General features: G+C 36.2%; 1 protein-coding gene across 1 annotated transcript in view; it reads right to left on the reverse strand.

Annotated features, from left to right (window-relative positions):
- Positions 1-3,686: 3,686 nt before the first annotated feature.
- Positions 3,687-21,271, reverse strand: part of CNTNAP4 (contactin associated protein family member 4) — a gene marked incomplete at its 5' end in the record, with an annotated part of 190,638 nt that continues 173,053 nt past the window's right edge. The window contains 6 exon segments of the mRNA XM_059833251.1: positions 3,687-3,880; positions 8,155-8,226; positions 8,581-8,799; positions 18,368-18,455; positions 19,494-19,627; positions 21,023-21,247. Coding sequence (XP_059689234.1) covers positions 3,687-3,880; positions 8,155-8,226; positions 8,581-8,799; positions 18,368-18,455; positions 19,494-19,627; positions 21,023-21,247 — 932 coding nt within the window.

A 21,271-nucleotide genomic window follows, 5' to 3' on the forward strand; every position in this document is an offset into this window, starting at 1 on the left:
TGCACTTAGCTTATTACATATTCTTCATCTATACAACAGTGGATGTATTGGAAAATGTTTTCCAAAACCTAACTGAATCGTATTTACGCGCTAAATGTGGAGTACATAAATAATTATAAGCCCTTTGCAGCTAGCGCCCACACAAAGTTTTAAAAATGTACCAGTATACAAGCTGCTATTTATTTTCTAATATACTTAAGAAAAAATGTATTTGCCATGGAAAATGTGTCCATGCATGGTAAATTTGTTACATTAGCACTCAGTAATATCTATAAATAACCACACTCACCAATACATTATGTGCACTTCTACATATTTTTACTGTTTTAAAAAAAAATCAGTATATTGTTGTCAGCTTTAAACTTTTGAATACAAATTTTTTAAAAAATATTTTCCTCACTTTATTTTAGAAAGTGTTTATTAACAGAGAGGTGAAAGGTCACACATTGGAATAGAGAATCAAAAGAGTGACAGCACAATGTTGTATGATGTCTCAGCGCACTTTGGTGCCACCATTTTTCTGTACCCATAGAAATGCAGCAAGTAATGGAAAATGCTGCTTCATTGACTATGAACCTGTGTATTTCGAATTCAGGGGACAAATATATGATGGTTCTTCCTACATATGAAAATGGGCATTTGTATCTTCAGAGAGACGTAATTATTGTATGCTATACACCTGCAGATAGATGTGCATTCAACAAAATCCATTTTTGTTTTTCTCCTTAGAATCCTTCACATAATAAAATGCCTTAGAAAGGTCTTCGAATGAAATAGTGTGCCATTCACACAGGCATTTATACTCTCCCTTCTCTTTTTTAATTAGTCTGTGAAATAAAGGTTTTACTCAGCTTTTCCCTCCCTGTTGCTTTTAAAAATTCTAAGGAATAGGGAAAGAAAATAATTATTCATTTGGAAGAAAACGAAATAAGGGAAGAGACCTTTCTCTCCATCAAAGACACACAATAAAAATTAACAAGGAAATAAAAGTAAAAGCAAGTGATTAAAAAGTTAAGTTTGCATACTTCCAACCTGTCCTAGTGTGGGTATCCTTTAAGTTTTATGAGGTTAGTATATGGGTAACTCTCATACGAATAGTCTGGGTTTTATCATTCAATCAAAACGTCAATTTCAGTTATCTAATGTATTATAATCAACACTGTCATTCAAGTTTTGTCCCACATGGCTACTACATCCCACGTTGATAAAAATGGAGTTGACTGGGACTCATCACTGCTGATAGATTTGTTGATATAAGTGACACAAAAATGTGGACACTGACATATCTATCACACGAAGGGAAAGCCTCTTGAGATGCAGAGGGTTTGAGTTACAGAGAAGTCTGTGGAAGGACTCCTCTTGAATGCAATGCAATTTAGGTCAGACCCTTGAAAAGGAGGAGTCATAATTTTCACTTTAAACTAACTAGCTAGACTGAGAGGGTCCAAAGTAGCAAACGTAACAATTCAAGGTATTCTCATGACTCATGTGAGGTTTTCATCTCCTCTACTCCCCATCCACAAAACAGGGTATTCTCATCCATACCACTTATTGCAACAGTCCAGTATCATTCCCTCATCAAGCTCTGTCATTTCTAAAGGTGAATTATTGTCATGGACCAAACTGTATCAGCGGATACACTAACATATACACGACATGGGTACCCAGTTCTCGATCCTGGGTCCTCAACCTGATTAATCTGCCAGAGATGTACACAGAATTGAAAAAGTGAGAAAAACAGGAAAGCGGTGCACCTTAATCTGAACAATTTGTGACCGCAGAGCCTCCAGGTACCAAAAAAAGGAAATAATTTGTTCCTAAAAATGAAGTAAAGCTGTACAGGACGAAGCAGAAAAAGAACTGTAGAATTCTGAAAATAGAAAGTAAAGATTGATGGAAGACACTAAGCTTTAAAAGACCATATCTGCTGGACATTTATATTTACAACTACCATTTATGTAAAGAAATTTACATTTTAAAGGTTTTGGCACACCATGTCAGGTTTCCATGTCTTTATAACGTTCTTGGGCATCTATGATAAACATTTTCTAAACTTCACAGTCTAGGGTCTAGCTTTGATTCTCCTCACTGATAGAGGAGAAAAGCAATGACTGTTATCATTGCTTTCAGTGGGAGCAGATATAAATAAATTTGGAATGTTTTTTAAATTTTAAACTCAAGTCTACAAGGGCAGAGAATTCCTGATCCTTTTCTCAGATCCAAGTTCGAGGTACACAGTCTTCTGTCTGGGGAAAAACAAAAAATTCTTTGTGTCAGGGTCAGTTACCTAAATATTGATATCTAGTGCCATTTTCAATGCCTTGGGGTATTATACCCAATTACCAGATGTCTCTTCCAAAAGACAGATACCTTCTGTGACATTCCCACCAGATATTTCAGATACCCTGTGGTGTGTAAAGTGACCTTACAATCTTCTGTTTAGACAACTTAAACCTACCCTTCATATCTGATAATTTGTTTATAAAACATCATAGACAGCTCTCATTTACTCTGGCAGGACAGTAAGCACCTGTTTAATTTTGAGTGGTACTATCAGTAATATCAGACCTTATCTCCCAGAGGTATAGTAGGTACTATTAAGGGTGAAGAACAAAAGTGTTCAAGGAGCAGCCACTGTACTGGACTCCAAATGCCCGACTTCCTTTATCATAATAAATATAAATAATTTCTATAATTTAGAACAACTTAATCTTGAGGTCTGGAGCATATCATAGATATGTTTTCAGAAAGTACGTCCCAGCTGGTGCACAAAGAATTACTTCTTGACACAGAGCATTACTTCTTAACAGAAGAAACACTACTAATTTCCAGGGACAATAACCTTGATCATCTTTTGGTGTTTTCACTTATGATAATTCAACTGTTTTTAATATATTACTTAATCTTTCCAAGCAAACGTCTTGCCTGTTATGATCCCAATTTTATTTAAAATGCTTAGAATGTGCATGAGTCTCTTGGTGCCATCACTTGACCATAAGTGAAAACCTATTGCAAAAGAGATCTTACAGCATTTCGACACGTTGTATACCCTTCAGTTTTAAGTCCTGCTAGGCTTGCCAAAAAGAAGGGATAGTGATAACATTGGTCACAATCCCGGGGAAAGAAGTACAGTTTGTTCTGGACACAAAACTCCATAGCTCACAAGCAGGTGCTGACATCGGCCAACAGCAGTTCAAAAGGCATTTTCTGTTTGAGGAAGTAAGAAGGATTACTACAATGAAACACAGCAGAATTTCTTTAGTAACACAAAGCATTAGAATCCACCCTTCACCTTGAACAAAATTCCAGAATCAAATTTTAAAGAAAAGGTTAGGAATACCTTCATAACAATTTTCCCATTCAAAAATCATATTCAGTATGTACGTTAAACTTCATTTGTAGAAGGTCACATCAGAACAGTCGGAAACTACCAACAATGAAATTGGTTACAATATCTAATTCACTGTTACATAAAATGCATTTATGGTATAATAGCTAAGGAATGCATGTAATTTAAAGAGGCCCCCTATAGCAATCACTGAGACTGAACATATGCGGTATAATAAGTCTCAAATCTGTTGCATTTACTGTAGAGTGCAAGAGCTTTTTCTGTCCATTGAGAGCCCCTGGCTTAGCAAGAAAGTCAGACTGTCACATTTTGTGTTAAATTAAATTATGAATGCCAGTCAGAAGAAGTATTCTTTTTGATTTTCATTGGCTGTGTTTTGCATGCTGAGCTCACTTTTCAGTGCAGATTCAGCACTGTCTTCATTTTCAGATCCTTTTGCCTCATTTTTTGAGTATATGCCTTTTTTTTTATAAATGCGTATGGCTATAGCAGTGATACAAAGTAGGATGAATATCACGACTGCTATCACACCTAGAAGAAGAAAAGAGAAAAAAGTTAAGAGACAGGATAGACAAATAATAACTCATGGGCCAGAGAGTAGGACAAAGAAGGAATGACTCCATCACATAACAGAGGCGGTTGTGGGGAAGCCTGAGAAATAAGAACACATAGCTGTTTTCAAACCAGAAACAACACTGTAGTATAAGCTTCATGGTGATTGTTTTGAAATTCTGCACACTACTAATACAAAAAAAAAAAAAAAAAAATCACAGAATACTATAATTTTTGAAACTTTTGAACGGAAGACCAGTAGGGGCCTTAGGGTACTGTAGATAAGAAGGTGTCTTTTCCTCCTTTTCCATCAGCCCTTAGCTCTCTGCCAGGCTGGGAACTCAAGCGACTGCAAATTTGAAGAGCTGTTCTTCAGGGACTTTCCTGCCAGACAATGGGACAGCACAAAGTACACTACTATGACTTTATCCTTTTCTCCAACTCCTATGAGTATTGGACAAAGAACTCTCCCTTTCTTCAGTCACTCATGTTCCTCAGGACCCTTTCTCATACCACATGTCATCAGGAGGGAAGGGGACACATGTCCCGTCATCAGCCTTCACCTGCCAATCAGCTCTCCTATCACTGCTCCAGGTCTGGGGAAAGAATCTGGAAAGCAGAGGTAGAGCAGAACAGGGTGAGGATAAAGGTACCAATCTGGAATTCTGAACCAGGTCCTCTATCAGCTCTGCCTGTGTACACCACAAAGTCCAAGCCTCAGACCCTTTGCAGTAAAAATGGTTGCACAGAATTGGTCCCATTCATATCCAGTACTCCACACAAATTAGTTCAGACCACAGATGACTGGTTCTGACTAAACAAAGCAGTTAATGAGAATTTATAAAAGAAGATGTAGAACAGTTCATCATAGGGAGTCCAGTGGAAATTGGTCAGTGTCTATAGCCATCTATCATCAGGTCAAATGCGACAGAAATTCTAACATTTATTCAGCCTCATGGAAGAAAATCCCAACTCTGTTTGACTGCCTTAGGTACATCATAATGGGATGAAGAGTTTTTCATGATCTACATTAGCTAGGGCTCACATTTCTGTAACTGCATCATTGTAATGAACAGACACTGGTTAAAATACTAAAATCAAATCTCTCTTCATGTTCAGGGTGAAATAATATAGGTTTGACCCCTTCCCTTCAGGTTTGTGGCACTTGTTCTGACATCCTAGGTGTGTTTTCGCTTTATATGGCTACATGACCTTGGGTTTGTAGATAAACAACATCCCTGCCTACACAGATGGTAGTGAGCAAGCTACCTTTTCCAACAGCTTTAACAGCCCCACTGGGTAGGATAAAATCATCATCAGTACAGGTACCTGCATTATGGTGTTTTAACTGGTCAGTTAGAAAGTAAAGGGGCAGGAGCATAAGCTTTATATAGGGGACTCATCAAGTACCATATGTGCTACATACCTAATACATAAGAGACTAAATGGAATGAGCACTTGGTTATAAAGGTGAATATTTAAGATTTATTGAACTGTTACAAGGGCATGCTGCTCCTAGCGCAGCAGATTAGGAACAGTAAGGAAAGAGATACTTCCCACAGAGAAAAACATAACCTTACAGACTTGCAGCCCATCTCCTCTCTTCCTCATTCATCCTCTCATGACGGTCTCAGGCCCTCAAGTTCATGAGTCAGAGGTTGGGCAGGGGAGGAATTTGAGGAGAAATTAAATAGAAGGGAAGCAGAAAGTGCTTGTCAAAGAGGCAGAAAGCCAGACTGGGCTGCAGAGAGGAAAAAAGCACTAAGCTGTCTGGGAAACAGTTGTAATGCAGTGGCTCAGCTGTACTAGATGAAGGAACAGTCTACTGCATAACTTGTCCACTACTGGAAGGAAAATAAAAATACATAGTCCCTTAGTGCTGTAAATAAAAACAGATCATCCAAAAGTCAGCACTTGCCATTTTTTTCTTTCTCTAATATGAGCAGCCATCCTTAATGGTAGGAATATAAACTTTTTTGTACAGTATTTTCTTCTCTGGAATAGACTATATAATCTGAGTTAATCTTGTTCTCATTTAGATTAAATGGAACAGTCACTCCTTTGTTTCACAGTTACAGTACATGCCCACTGTAAGGGCTTGTCTATAAACTTCCCTTGTCTGAAGTAGCTGAATTGGTACAATTCTCAGTTAAACTCATTTAAAGGTACTTACATTAAACTTTTACTGAGTGTTGTACAGTTTGCTTTATTTTGACTTTTAAACAATCATAGTTAAGCAGTAGAAAAATTGTGAGTGTATATTCCCAAATGTGTTTAATAACTATAAAATTGTGAGGTTATTATTATCGTAAAAAGACTGTAACTATTGTAGCTTGAAGTTCAAAAATTACTTTGTTGTTAGTACACTTAAAAATCCCCACCCACACTAAATTACCTAGTACATAAAGTGATCTTTATGTACAGATACTTATGTAAAATAATACTTATCTTTTGAAAGAGCAAAGTAATTTTTGACATGTGGAAGAACTCAGAAACCATATTTTTAAATTCTGACCTCACTGAATTCAGTTGTAAAATTCTCAAAGTTTGTATGTATAAAAATATACAGACACAAGTATCACTTTACAAACAAGGAAGCTTCTAGGTTTTATTACCTCTTATTTTAGTATCTTTAGCGCTACTGTGTTAAAGGTCACTGACCATGCAGTGTGTTGTTGGCAGGCACTGACTATAACAGGTACCATTATTTAAATGGCAGACATACAGGTGACTGCAGGTTCTAATCTTAACTACACCTTCCATAGACCTAAATGCTTTTATTCTCAGTGAGAAACCTTGGCAGCTTTGTTCTGCTAAATCCCACTATGTCCTTTGTCTGCTGAGGTTTTTAAAACCCTTAGAAAGGAAACCTATTCAGAATTTAAAAGATGGAGGGGATGACCTTTCCCTCCCCCTGCCCTCTTTCTATTGAAGTAACTAATGGAAATTGAAACAGTGAATTATACTGTGAAAATACCATCCTCATGAGTGAAGAAAGGTTTTCTTCCCTCACCTTCTCCCAAGAGAAGAAATACCACCAGAAATTCTCACAGGGGAAGATTGTCACTATAGTATGGTCACAAGAGACAATATTATTCCTTGAAAGAAAAAAACTGAACTGACATAGCCATACACTTGCTCCAATACCGGTGACAGGAATTGAATTTCTCCTGAGAGTCCCCAATCCCAAACTCTCCCTATTAAGATTCACTTGAGTACTGTTCATTCCTGCTAAAGAGACAGAACTGGTAGGCTTCCCCACTGCAACAGAGATGGATCTTGGCGTAAGGACAGTCAGCCAGAAAGACAAAGTAATGGAACCTGCATATGCTGATTATCAGTCCTGTACTTTAAGCATAAGACATCTATCCTAAGCTTTATACCGTATTTGCTCTGATAGGCATAAAATGTAAAGTCAACATATTCACTTTAGGAGGAGTAGAACCATACATGGCTCTTCCTCTATTCCTCTGTTAAAAACAATTCTTCTGAAAAATGTTTATGAAGGATCATTTGTAGTTCTACTTGAGTTGATAAAAGTGGCTGAAAGAAATAGTAAGAAAATGGAGGAGAAATGGTATTTCAAACCAACAGTAGTAGTAGTAATTATTTATTATTATTATTATTATTATTATTATTATTATTATTATTATTATTACATGCATTTTATTTTTAATAATAATTTTTAATCAATGGAAGTGATGGTCTGTCCAAGAGTACATTGCTTTCCAGATGAGGAACCAGAATGAAACTTGCCTCAGTCTGTCAAAGGATTGATTCAAGCAATGTTAGACCCCATTTTCTCAAGAAAATCTGTGTTGCTCGGATCTGTTAAAGAAGATTTTGAATGTGACTGTGTAGTAAAATGTAATTTTTTGGCATAGTCAAGGAGCAAAGATTGTTCTTTCTTAAACATATGCTATTTGTCACAACATATCCAAGTCCTTTTTTAAGACATAGACACTAGCGTTAGGCAGGGTGGAAACTTGTTCTTACTATCTTGTGTTTCAGCAGAATGTTCCAATGTATAGAAACACTGATGGCATAAATTTATGTAATAAGAAAATATGAGAGCTATGGATTGCATTTTAAAACAATGCTTGATTTTTGTCTGTCTACCACTTGTAATAAAATGAAGACTTTTTAATAGTTTCCTTGTGCACACAAAACTACACTGATTTCACTTCAGCATTGAAAGACTCACAGTTATTAGAAAAAAAAAGTTCCCATGGACTTGTTATAGTCCTTATTACCTCCAATAATTGCAGAGTCACTTCTGATTGCATTAGCTAAGGGCTGTCCCTCGTCTATTGGTCCAGACTGATCTGCAGCAGAAAAAAAGGAAAGTGACACACAAATAGAAGAAGGATTTTCAAGAAATTCACACATGGATAAAGATCATGTACAGTATGGTACAGTGGCAGTAGTGTGGGTCTGTAAGCACGCAAAGAACAGTGATGTAGATGATACTTTGCAGACACAAAAATGTAAACATTCAGAGGAAAAGAGAAAGGCTAGAGAAAAGGAAGTAAGGACATATAAAAGACAATTATTCTTTAAACTACTTCTGAGATGTTAACCCACATGGAAAAAAGAAAAAAGATAGTTGTGATTCAGGTCATGAGTACTCTATTTAGATTTTGCTTCAGAGATCAGAACAAGTGATAACCATATGCTACCTGCAAATGAATGGGTTGTTTCACTTGATGTTGAGTCAGCTCCAGTTAAAGTACCACAGTTGGATTCAGTGAAGCGTCCCTTTACAATGACAGGGGCTGAGCTGCTGTGGTGCAGCGCAGCCTTCAAAGGAGCAATGTGGTTGAACTGCACTGAAGAGAGACATCCGACAAACCCCTGGGAATTTGCCTTCATAGTCTCCTCATCTACACCATTGTTGTCTGTTAATCAAAAGGAACAGAACACAATTAATCATAGTGCAAATGTACAAAATAAAGTGACAGAAGAATAAATGAATAATTAACCTGTGTTCCTCTGAGTATATTTGAGTTACAGCAACATATGTAGATTCACTGAATGCTTTCCTTGTCTGTCTTTAATGAAAACACAGTCAGATACATTCAACCTTTTTTTTTTTTTTTAACATATGACAGTTGCTAGTCTGCTGAGGGAAATGCTTTTAACTTACTATGGCAAGTTCCAAAGCAAAAAGATGCAAATATGACTAAAATATTTAAATTAAAATGCAACACTTTTTCATTCTGCAAAGAGATAAGGATGAAGCATGCATTCATGAAAAATACATATTTTATTACATTTCTTCTCATAAATATGTACATTATTGAATCACATTCTTTTCACAGATTCATATGTCTATTCCATGCCATCAATATCAAATCTGTCAAAACAAAAACTCTTTGAAGGCCTCAGATCCTGGAAATCCATCCAGATATTTTCTGTGAAATTCTAAAAAATGAATGTTGTTCTAATTTACTATACATTTTAAACATGATAACGTTATCTTTCCCACTAAGAAAAAAAAAAAAAGAATACCCCCTCCTTACTCTCTTGAGCTGCCTTTCCAAATGTATGTACCCTGTCAGAACTCTCTATTCAGCAGCGAATGCTCACTAATGCACTACTTTGGAAATGGAAAAACAGTTTATTTACTCTGACAGTTCTAATTTAAGCTAAAACTCTGGAATTACTAATTATTCAAAGAGGACTTTTAAGGGAAGTAAATTTTCAAGTTTTGTGCAAATAAAATGGGAATTTCATCTCATTCATTTCCACCTCCAACTTATCCTAGAACCCATGAATGAACATGTGGTCTTTACAATGGCTACCATAACATTTTTAAATACCAATGTACAATGCACTCCTCAATACAATGAGGTTAATAGTGAAAATTGGGCTAATGTATTTTGGTAGAATGTTGCAAAATAGCACAGCAGCATTTTCCTCAACTACTCTCTGCTTATTGCAATGATGACGTATTATTAGATAGACGGATGTTAGCCAAAAGTCTCCTCACCTACACCTAAATACCAGGGTATTTAACTGCCTTTGTTCTCTCTGTAGCATACACTGCTTCTGATAATTGCCTCACTGCACTGAAGGATCTACTAGATCTCAACGTCTTAAGAAAAATACTAACCTGAGGAGGCAAGAAAAAAATATCCAAAACCCCTCGTGATAAAAATATAGATCTCTAAATATAAGTAGGATTGAAAACCTCAAGACTGAAGCATTTATTATTTTCTAGTTTCCTATATAAACCATTTCTTAAACATTTTATGTGTATAACATGGAAGGAAATTAGATATTTAAAATCCTTAGAGTTCACTTGACTCATTAATTAGAAAATACTGCTGGGATAAGGTAAAACTTTTTATTAGAACAAACAATCTTGCTGGTAAAAGGGACAAGGTTTAGGAAAGATAAACCTTTCTCCACATTAGTGCTTAAGTCAAATTTAACTGACTGAAAATGACACAAACTTACACACACACAAGTTGTTTATCGGAGAACTGTATTTTATAGTAAACTGCAGTTATGCATCCTTAAGCACCTTCATAGCAATTCATTTGCAAAGTGTACTCTAATTTTTTCAGCAGAGAAAAACAAAATTACTCCACCTACACTACTGTCTTCAAAAAAACCCCAAACTCAAAACACAAGCTCAATAACCCTCTTTCTTGAATTCTGCTTCAACCGTGTTTCCTCTGTGAAGTAATACTAAAAGTCAGCAGGCATACAGCTCCCAGAAGAATATTTTAAGGTAAGAACTGTGTAATCAAAAGACTAGCTTTGACCTTTCTGCTTTTATGATGTTGAAGTTTTCAAAATGTTTCATGTTCCTGTACAACCTTGTCTTGTCTCAAAATTAGATAAGTCCATAATACGCTGGGAGAATTATTGGCTGACTGGTTGGGCTCAGAGTTATAGTAAATGGGGTTGCATCAGGCTGGTGGCCAGTCACCAGTAGGGTTCTCCAGTGCTCTTTAATGTTTTTATAAATGATCTGGACACAGGAAGCGAATATAGGTTAAGTAAGCATAATTTGCCAATGATACTAAATGAGGAGGTGGTGTGGACTCCCTCAAGGGTACAAAGACCACACAGAGAGCTCTGGATAGACTAGAGAGCTGAGCAATCTCCAACCGTATCAAATGTAATAAGAGCAAGTGCCGGATTCCCCACCTCAGATGAGGTAATCCTGGTTATATGTACAAATTGGGGGATGAGAGGTTGGAGAGCAGACCCACAGAAAGAGATCTGGGGGTTTAGGTTGATCGTAAATTGAGTATGAGTCAACAGTGTGCCCTGGCAGTCAAAAGGGCCAACTGTCTCCTGGGGTGCATCAAGCACAGCATAGCCACCCGGTTGAGGGAGGTGATTGTCCCACTCTACACCACATTGGTGCGTCCCCACCTCGAGTACTGTGTGCAGTTTTGGGCACCTCAATACAAGAAGGACATCAAACTATTAAAGTGTGTCCAGAGGAGGGAGACAAAGATGGTGAAAGGTCTCGAGGGCAACATTTATGAGGAGAAGCTGAGGTCACTTGGTTTGTTCAGCTTGGAAAAGAGAAGGCTGAGGGGTGACCTCATGGCAGTCTACAACTTCCTCAAGGGGGGCAGTGGAGGGGGAGGTGATGATCTCCTCTCTCTGGTGACCAGCAATAAAACAAGAGAAAATGGAATGAAGCTATGTCAGGGGAAGTTCAGACTGGATGTTAGGAAAAGGTTCTTCACTGAGAGGGTGGTTGGTCAATGGAACAGGCTGCCCAGGGAAGTGCACCAAGCCTGTCAGATTTCAAGAAGTGTCTGGATGATGCTATTAGTCATATGATTTAGTGTTAGGTAGTCCCACGGGGAGCAGGGAGTTAGACTCAATCCTTATGGGTCCCTTCCAACTCGAGATATTGTATGATTCTATAATTCTATGAATCTGGTCAGTAGAAAAACTTAAGGTGCATTTGACTTTCAGTATTAAATTACCGGCTGGAGGTACTAACAATCTGCTTGGAATGGACTGCCACAAAATCTCACTTTGTGCAACAAGCCTGTGTTGGTATGAAAATTTTATTATTGCCAGGCTTTTTGCATTAAAAGTGCTTATTACAGTTGAAACTAATTACATCTATACCCCCACTGATTTCAGTTGACTCATAGACGGTTATTTGTTTGGGTTTTTTTTTCCCTATGGTGAATATGTGACCACATAAGTGCCACTATGCTGTTACCTTTTACTTTTAGTATGAAGAAATACAACATTCTTTTACTGAAGTTTACTTATCATTCAGATTGAAGTGACCAGGGGAGGATAAATTACTGAAAAATATATTATCAGACAATTATTCTTCCGATTTTTGTGCACAAAAGAATACCTTTTAAATACACTCCAAAACGGTCTAGGCCCCTTTTCGTTAATTTATTATTTGTTTCAGCAGTTTACTGCTGAAAAAAATGCCAGCAAAGAAAGCAGTTTGATTAACAGAAAGTAATAGATAGTTCTGTCACTGAGACTTTTTACTGTTTTTTCAACGATAGAAATCCAGCAATCAGGAGTCACAAATGAGTGTTATTTGTGGAACTGTCATTTGTCATACTGCTGAGATTGAGTAGAAAAAAGCTGTAAAATAAAACATTAGAAGGCAAATATTTTGCCAACAGAATTATTTCCTCAAACTAAAGTAGCTCCATTAAACACCTGTATATTGATTTTTTTAAATACTAGTATTTTGTCCAAGGTTACAAGACTGTGGAAACATCCTCTTTCCTCAAATAATTATCCTGAAAAACTTCTGTATTGAAAGTAAGTGTTGACAAGGTTGGCTGACTAACTTAAAAATCTGATGAAAAAAAAATAAAAAAGTTTCATATAAATTTGCTGGAGTAAAATTGTATGTACTTTAAATTATGGGAGCTTCATAAAAATACGTATTTTACACTAATAGATATATATTAAAGGCTTTTCTAAACCAACTTTAAAAGATTGAACTTTACTATTTTATTACTGTATCAATTTCCAAATTTACATATATAGTATAGTTCTATTTTCCATATAGTAGAAAAAGCTGCATAAAGAGGAACAGACATTTTTAAAGCAATTATTATTTAGCATGTGCTTCACTGCATCACTTTTTTGGGAGTACCCCGGCATTACTGTTTTAAAAGGCTGATTTTCAAATTAACAATCTGAATTATCACTGTATTTTTACATATCAGTGGAGCACAGTGAGAATTTTGCAATTCCGTCATGCCTTTATCAACAAAACTGTAATGATTAGAGCTCTTAAGCAAGATGTGCAATTATTAGTTATCCTCAAAGATATTCCCATAAAGACAGAACTAAACTAAACAATCTTATAATTTCAGAGACAAATAAACCAGTAAAAGAATAGGCAATTTCACTGCAAATAGAATAGAATAGTTCGAACAGACAGAAATTCCATTTCAAAGGTGGGTACAAAATATTTTACTGGTTTAACTTAGGCCTTCTTATTAAAAGTCTAGTGAAAATGTGGATTTATTTGTTACTGAAATAACCAATTTTTACATTGTTGAAGATGTCCATATTCAGTGTGATGCCTTCGTTTAAGTCAATTAGCTTAAAATTAGACATACTCTTAAGCTGGTGAAACTTTGTGCATAAATCAGATCTAAGTAAATCTTGCTGAAAGCCTATCTTTATCTCAAGTAGCATGGAAAGGTTAACAGCTCTCACTGAAAAAAAAGGTCACCCGCAGCTCCCCACCCTCGCCCTGGGGAAGGCTGGGAAGCTTTGTCCTGGGCAAATGTGGCTTTACTCAGCTGAAGTAAATTAATTCCTCAGCAGGTTGCTGTAAAAAGAGAGGTTTCTACAGCCTTCTTCCAGTGTGGGGTGCTTTGAGAGAAAGTATCTTCTTAGAAGGAAAACAAAAAATAAGGAGCCCTTTGGCTTGTATCCTGTGAACTCTGTGGCTGCTTCTCTTTTCCCTCACAACTTAACCTTCGCATATTTTGCTGAGTCTCAACACAGCCTAGCTCCCTGACTATTGTGTCACAATGTTGCATAAATAAACTCAGAAGTCTTTAAATTGGAAGGCTTAGGTTCTGGGAGTTGCGGAAGGACACTGATTTTTTTTTTCCTGGGAATTCAAAACTAGTTCAGCAGCTAACTCTCAGATTTTGTTTCAACAAAAAACTGAGTTACGTACAACTGCAGAAGAGCTCAGACAAGTACTTCTCCAATTGAAGATAATTCTTAGAAAATCTATAGCTTTCTGACCTACTTTAAAACTTGTGGGTTTTTCCTGAACAACATTTCAAAGTACAAGAAATACATGATTTTGCATTTTGTTACTCCTCCTGTTTAGACCTCATCACTGCAGCAAACACTTTTTTCCACTGTCTTCATAAAGTCTCCGTCCATCTCTAGATATGACTTCACAGGAATCAGGACCCAAACCAGTTAGATTTATAAAAGAAACAGCAGCCTTTCAATAGCATTTCTCCTTTGAAAGGGAGAAAAGTACAAAGTATGTTTTCTTCAGGACAGATTCTGTAAACTGAGCCAAATAGGACTAAATGTCCGTACAGGTCATTGTAACTTCATGCTTCATACTACTGTGATGATGCAAAGCTATCATACAACTGAAGAAATTCCTGCCTCTGAACCTTTATAACAGTGTGGTTTCTTTTGAAGAGTCAACATTGGTCCTGATCAAAAGAGACTGCTATTTGCCTAAAAATGTGCATTTCATTACATTGCATAAAATACATTTTTAAGTAAATTCATGCAAGCTTTGATATGGAATTTCATAACAAAGATAACAAAACCTTTAATTCTGTACTGGGCATTGTGGTATTACCCTTATGTGAGTGTGACTGCAATAGACTACTACATTTAAAATCATTATAAGTTCCTGATTCAGTTTTATGATCAATTTGTGGGGTTTTGAATATTTTAAACAATTTTCTCCCATTAGTTTATATTTCAGCTAATATTGCTTTAAAGTTAGGCTTAAACAATCATTCTCTTTTCCATTGGCTGTGCATATCTACATACCAGTTCTTTTCTGGACTGTGAGTTCTATGAAGAAAATATACATTTCAAAAGTAATACACATTTCTGTTTGTATTAGAGGTCCTTGGTTATTTTTCCAGTAAGAAAACAGATCAGCTACATTGAGACTCTTCCAAACAATCACAACTAAACAATAATTAGGATTTTTTTTTTAAAGTCTACAAACGTGATCTTTCAATTTCATTATTTAGTTCATTTTAAGCTACTTAGCATTTGGTTACCATAGTTATGAAAACAATTATCACTGTATGCATTTTATTATATATTCAAAATTATTCTTCTACCTATTCTAGATAACACTCTCAGAAATTAAAACCACAACCAACTATTTGATGGATAAGGAATTAACTGGATGGCATTATCCAAATGTTTGCATGGAACAGCTCAGTGTCTAAATGGAGGTCAGTAACAAGTGGTGTCCCTCAGGGGTCCACACTGGGACCAGTACCGCTCAATATCTTCATTAATGACATAGTCAGTAGGATTGAGTGCATCCTCAGCAAGTTTGTGGATGACACTAAGTTGAATGATGCACTTGATTCACTAGAGGGAAGGGATGCCATCCAGAGAGACCTTGACAGGCTGGAGGAATGGGCCTATGTGAAGCTCATGAAGTTCAACAAGGCCAAGTGCAAGGTCCTACACCTGGATCAGAGAAAAACCCATTACCAATACAGATTGGGGGATGAATGGATTGAAAGCAGCCCTGCAGAGAAGGACTTGGGGATACTGGTGGATGAAAAACTGGACGTGAGCTGGCAATGTGCGCTTACAGCCCAGAAAGCCAATTGTATCCTGGGCTGCATAAGAATCAGTGTGTCCAGTGGTTCGAGGGAGGTGATTCTGCCCCTCTACTCTGCTCTCGTGAGACCCCACCTGGAGTATTTCATCCAGCTACGGGGTTCCCAGCACAAGAAAGACATGTACCTGCCAAAGCAGGTCTAGAGGAAGGCCACAAACATGGTCAGAGTGCTGGAACACCTCTCCTGTGAAGAACAGCTGAGAGAATGGGGTTATTCTGCCTGGAGAAGGAAAGGCTCTGGGGAGAATTTATTGCAGTTCTTCAATATATAAAGGCAGCTTAAAAGAAAGATGGAGAGAGATTTTTTACAAGGGTCTGTATGACAGGACAAGGGGTAATGATTTTAAACTAAAGGAGGGTAGATTTAGACTAGATATAAGGAAAATGTGGTGTTTTTATGATGACAGTGATGAGACAATGGAACAGATTGCCCCAAGAAGTTGTGGATGCCCCATCACTGGAAGTGTTCATGGTCAAGTTCTATGAGGCTTTGAGCAATCTGATCTAGTGAAAGATGTCCCAGCCTATGGCATGAGGGTTGGAACTAGATAATCTTTTAAGATCCCTTCCAGCTCAAACCATTCTGTGATTCTATGATCTTATACATCAGCCTATTAAATTAATTACACTTGAAATATCACATTCAAATCTCCTTTAATTAATCCCCTTGCATATCTACTCTTCTAAACAATGATAGGTCAGAAATCATCATAATTATGCTTCTCTGTTGTAAAATTGAACTGAAGATTTCATGAAGTCCTTTTTTCTAGCCAAGATTGCATATAGGAGGGGGTATAGTTGGAACTGATTTTTGTGTGTACCTCTGTGTGTGTGTGTATGCACACATATGTGTGACAGAAAGAGGTAAACTCTAATTTTTACTCAGAATAGAGTAGAAAACTAATTTCATACACATTTGTTTTCGATTTACATTATTTGAATGTAGATAGAGGTCAGACAGAAATTCGTGGAGACTTACTGCCTCCCACCCAGTGGCATGTGGACTATTTCAGATAATGATTTGCTTGTCAGTAGGAGATTATTTGGGAAAAGATAATAGTGTTTTCTGCCATCATAGCCAGGACAGTATTTCTGGGTCTGTTACAATGGCAGAACCATTCATTTACTGAAGCTGTTATGTTATTCCCAAAGGTACTGTACAAAAAGTGTTAGATATATGGATCCTGGAGGGGCACCTCAGGTACATAGTAATAAAATTCCTCTAAACTAAACCACATACAACTCAATGTGAAGAAAACACTTTTTCAGTCTTCTGGTTTAGGGTAGGTGTTATATAATACATGTAAATAGTTCCTATAAGCCTGGGGGAGCAAGATAAAGTAATATATTGTCTACACGAAGTTGAGATGAAAACTCAATTTCTTCCATGTCACATATCACAGTTTTCTGAATTTATTTCTACAAAAAGCCTTTGTTAACACTTTAGCTTACTTAAAGAGATTTTTAAAGAATGGGAAACCATCACTCCTTCGCAGGCAGTTTACTGGCTAAATGTTCAAGCACCAAAGAGTTAGAGAGGGAGGCATTTCATTTCCCAGATCTTGTTTTGGAACATAGTTCATAATTTCTGTTAAAAATTGCTTTTATTAAAAATAAACACAATTGTTTTCAGTAATGGTGATAACCTGTGTGCCACACAAAATTATAAACTTTTAAGATCTATAAACTTAGAGATAATCTTTTCCAATAATCCATATTTTGGTAAACTTACTTATTCTTCACTCAGCCAACACCACTTGTGGAAGGGTGAAAATAGTCAGTCTAACTACAAAATAGTGAAAAGGTCAATGTAACCTTTGTCACTATATATCACAAACTATACCAGCTCTGGTTTCATACTGTTGTAACAAAATGTGCTGCTAGAGGAAGAATGCACAAATGGACCTTTACTTGATATGGGAATGTAGCAACACAACCCTTAAATTACTTTAGAGGAAAGAGAAATATCCTTTAACCTTTCACGATCTTCCTCTATCGTTGAGTTTTCCCAATGTGACGAATATGAAAATAGTAAGATCTTGAGAATTTTAGTTCAGGCTGTTTTATTTTAACAAAATTGACAAAATGGTAATTGTAGATAGGTAAATTCCATTTTGATCATTACTACAGAGAAACAGACAGCTTTTTATGAATGATCGCTAGACAAAATATTTTGTCATAGCTTAACTTGTTTCTAAAAAGTAACTGCAACAAAGTTTTCGCTTACATTACCTTTTCCCTAACTGTTTGCATCAAAATCCAAAACCAGAAAGTTTTTCAAATACATGGTACATGATTAATGGTATTCTGTGGTCTTTGTATATGATTTCAAAGTGATTTATTTTTTCCTGAGAGTAAAAAAAAGTGGTGTTTTATAATGCTTGATTGCAAATTGAGAGAGAGAAATGTGAAATTATTTTTAATGGAACGCACTTGATAATTTTTCAGGAAGTACTTACCCATGATTGTATTTGTATTTCAAAAAGACTGGAGTTTCTACCTTGATTCTGACTCAGTGTCTAATTAAATCCAAGACAACAAATGTCTTTCAATGAGATTAGCGTTATTATTTTTTATGTGACATGATGACATTTTGATCTATGTTTTAGAGAACCCTGTGGTGTTCCACTTACCTAAAATCTTGCCAAGTGTGAGAGACTTGATTGCATTGAATTCTGTGCCTGAAGACAGAATAAAGTTCATTCTTTCACTTTGGTTAACCTGCAGAATAGTGCAGTCAAGAACAAAGTACAATAATGGAAGATATTAGTCAAAGTTCGCAAAAAAGCAGATAAGATCAAGGTTAAAAAAAAAGGAGCTGAGGGAAGAATTTGTTAGATATAACATAAAAACTAATCAGGAAATAGATGATTGGCTTCCTCAGATCACTGATTATAGCTGTGATACTTCTTAAGCATCCCACTTAATAAGTCTTTATTTATCTTATTGATTTGGCTGATTCCTTCTTTTTCATCTATAAGATGAATAAAAATGGTAAACGTTCAAAAACATGAAAAGGGCTCTTTTCATTAAAAGAGCCACTCAACAGTTAGTTCCTAAAGATCAAATATTATACTGTAAATGCTCTGCCCCCAGGGTACCTCTAAAACTACTTGCCTTCAAGCCTTGTACCAATGCATAATTAGCAAACTCAGCTCTAGCCTCAAAATACTAACTTGTAAAATCCATTTTTTTTAAATTTTAATTTAAAAAATTAAGTCTTCCTTCCATGTTAATATCTACTTTTAGCAAATGAAATATTTCTATTTTATCATCAAATTTCCACAAAAAATAACAAAAATATTTTCCTTAATAGTCATGTTTCTTTGATGTAAAAGGGACCGAAAAAAATTAGACAAATAGACTTAAATTATTGTATAGAAGGTAATATACTTGTACTGTAGTTTGATACATAATTTGAAACAAAAACCAAAATGCAAGACCCAAAACAAATGACAGCAGTCATACACATTTCAAAAATTGTGAAAATTTAACCATCAACAATTCATTTTATTTTCATAGAAAATGGTGAGAAGGTGATGACCTTTTGAAATAGACAAAGTGAACACCAAAGAGATTGTCTAATGTAGGCTTTCACTGTGCATCATAAGTCTGCTAACCTTTACTTTATTTACATAGGATATTAAAACACACTTTTTTGGGGGGTAATTGCCTTATTGTAACTATTTACTTCATTTTGCTTTGGATCTTCTACTTTTTTATGATAATCCCTTTTTCTTTTTTGTCTAACTGAATTACCTCTACAAAGAGCATTCCCTCCTCTCTGTTAATCTTCACGTGTTGTAGTTGTCCATCAGCCATGCTTTTGATATTGATGCTGAAGACATCAGGATCTTGATGGCTATCTAGCTTGTACCTGATCTGTAAACTTCCTGCAGGGTTAAATAGAGCAAAAGGTATAGTATACTACATACACAACAGCCAGTGTAGATCATACACAATGCCTCCTGCTGCACAGGTGCATCTGAAGAGCAAAGCAAATGTTTGATTTATTTAAGGAGTTAACTATGAGAAATTGCCATAAGTGAAAAATGAAAGAAGGCAACAGAAAAAGTAATAGCAATGTTGGAAGTAAGATGTACTGGCAAAGATAGACATAAACTGTCACAGATCTGAATAATGAGAGAAATTTGTGCAGAAATTTTAGTAAGTACTTTTATAATTCAGCTGAGAAAGACTTGGTCTGGTAGCTCATATCAATGTGACTTATCAAATAAAACTCAGTACCTTCCAAGTACTGTTCTTGAATAATGTTTACACTGTCCAGACCTGTAAACTTCTGACCAGCTGACAGTTCAGTAGGATGCAGTTAATAACTTCTAGCTCACTTTCCATTTCGTCTTGTTAAGTCCCAAAATACTGTCTGTACGCAGATAATCACACAGAGACTCTTTCCCAGCAGAACACAGAGGCAGTGTAGTTTCCTTGTCAGAGATTCCCTCCCAGCTGTAGATGGACTACAACTTTCTACTCATCCAAAAAAACCAAGGCCCAGGACAGACCCAGGCCAGTCATGAGTAAAACATGTTCCACCTCACATGATGGGGAGGATGCTACAGTTATTCTACATCCACATCTGTACACAGGAAAGCACAGAACCTTCTTTGAGCCCAGAACCACTGTGACTGAAAAGAGTCTTTGATAAACCCAAACATGCAACTCAGTCGGTGGGGCTTTTTAATTTAAAAAAAAAATTAAATTTAAAAAATTATCTAGATGCAAAAGAAAGAATGAAAAAGAAAGCTCCAACTAACATTTAATGTTCAGCTTGAAAGGAAACATCAATTACATTATGTGTATTTTCATAGGTATATAAGTAGCTTATGAAATTAGTTGAATGAAATGACCTCTGATTAGTTTGGAAAATGGATAACGCACTTTCAAAAAGTAGTTTATTTCAATATTTATTATAAGGATGGCAATTAATACGCCGCGTGAGTAGCAGACAGATCAGATCCATACTGTTTCATTTCAAAACTTAAAAAGAAATAAATTTGAAATGATTTTATGAATTTCTAATGGATTTCCAGAAATAAGTAGTTTTGCCAACATGATTAAAAAAAACAGCAGTAAAAGTTGAAATTACAGTAGGAGGACTGTTTTTCATGTGGAAAGCATTTCTTGGTGCAGCTGAAAAATAAATATACCATTTAAAGCAACAACAAGACAATGCTTAGTTTGTAATTCAGGTCTGGGAATCAGAGTGAATCTGAATTGGCAGCTATGTCGTTCATTAGTGTTTCCAGATGGCCTATCTGAACACGCACCGTTTCTGGTGAGAATGACTGAGAGGTATTCCTTGTAGAAGGAGCTGACATAAAGCAGCAAGCTTGGTGTCCGTGTTGTTCGGAAGGCAAATGTAATTGCTTCCCTGTTCAGTGTCATGTCAGCATAGAAAGAAGAAGCATGAGAACTGGAATTTTTAGCTAAGGTGTAGTATTCTTGAAAATTGTATGTCACAGAAGTGCCAGTCCCAAAATAGGCAGAGATCTCTGAAACAAAAGGTAAATCAGTTT

Source organism: Gavia stellata, chromosome Z (genome assembly GCF_030936135.1).
Source record: "Gavia stellata isolate bGavSte3 chromosome Z, bGavSte3.hap2, whole genome shotgun sequence".
Taxonomy (NCBI): domain Eukaryota; kingdom Metazoa; phylum Chordata; class Aves; order Gaviiformes; family Gaviidae; genus Gavia; species Gavia stellata.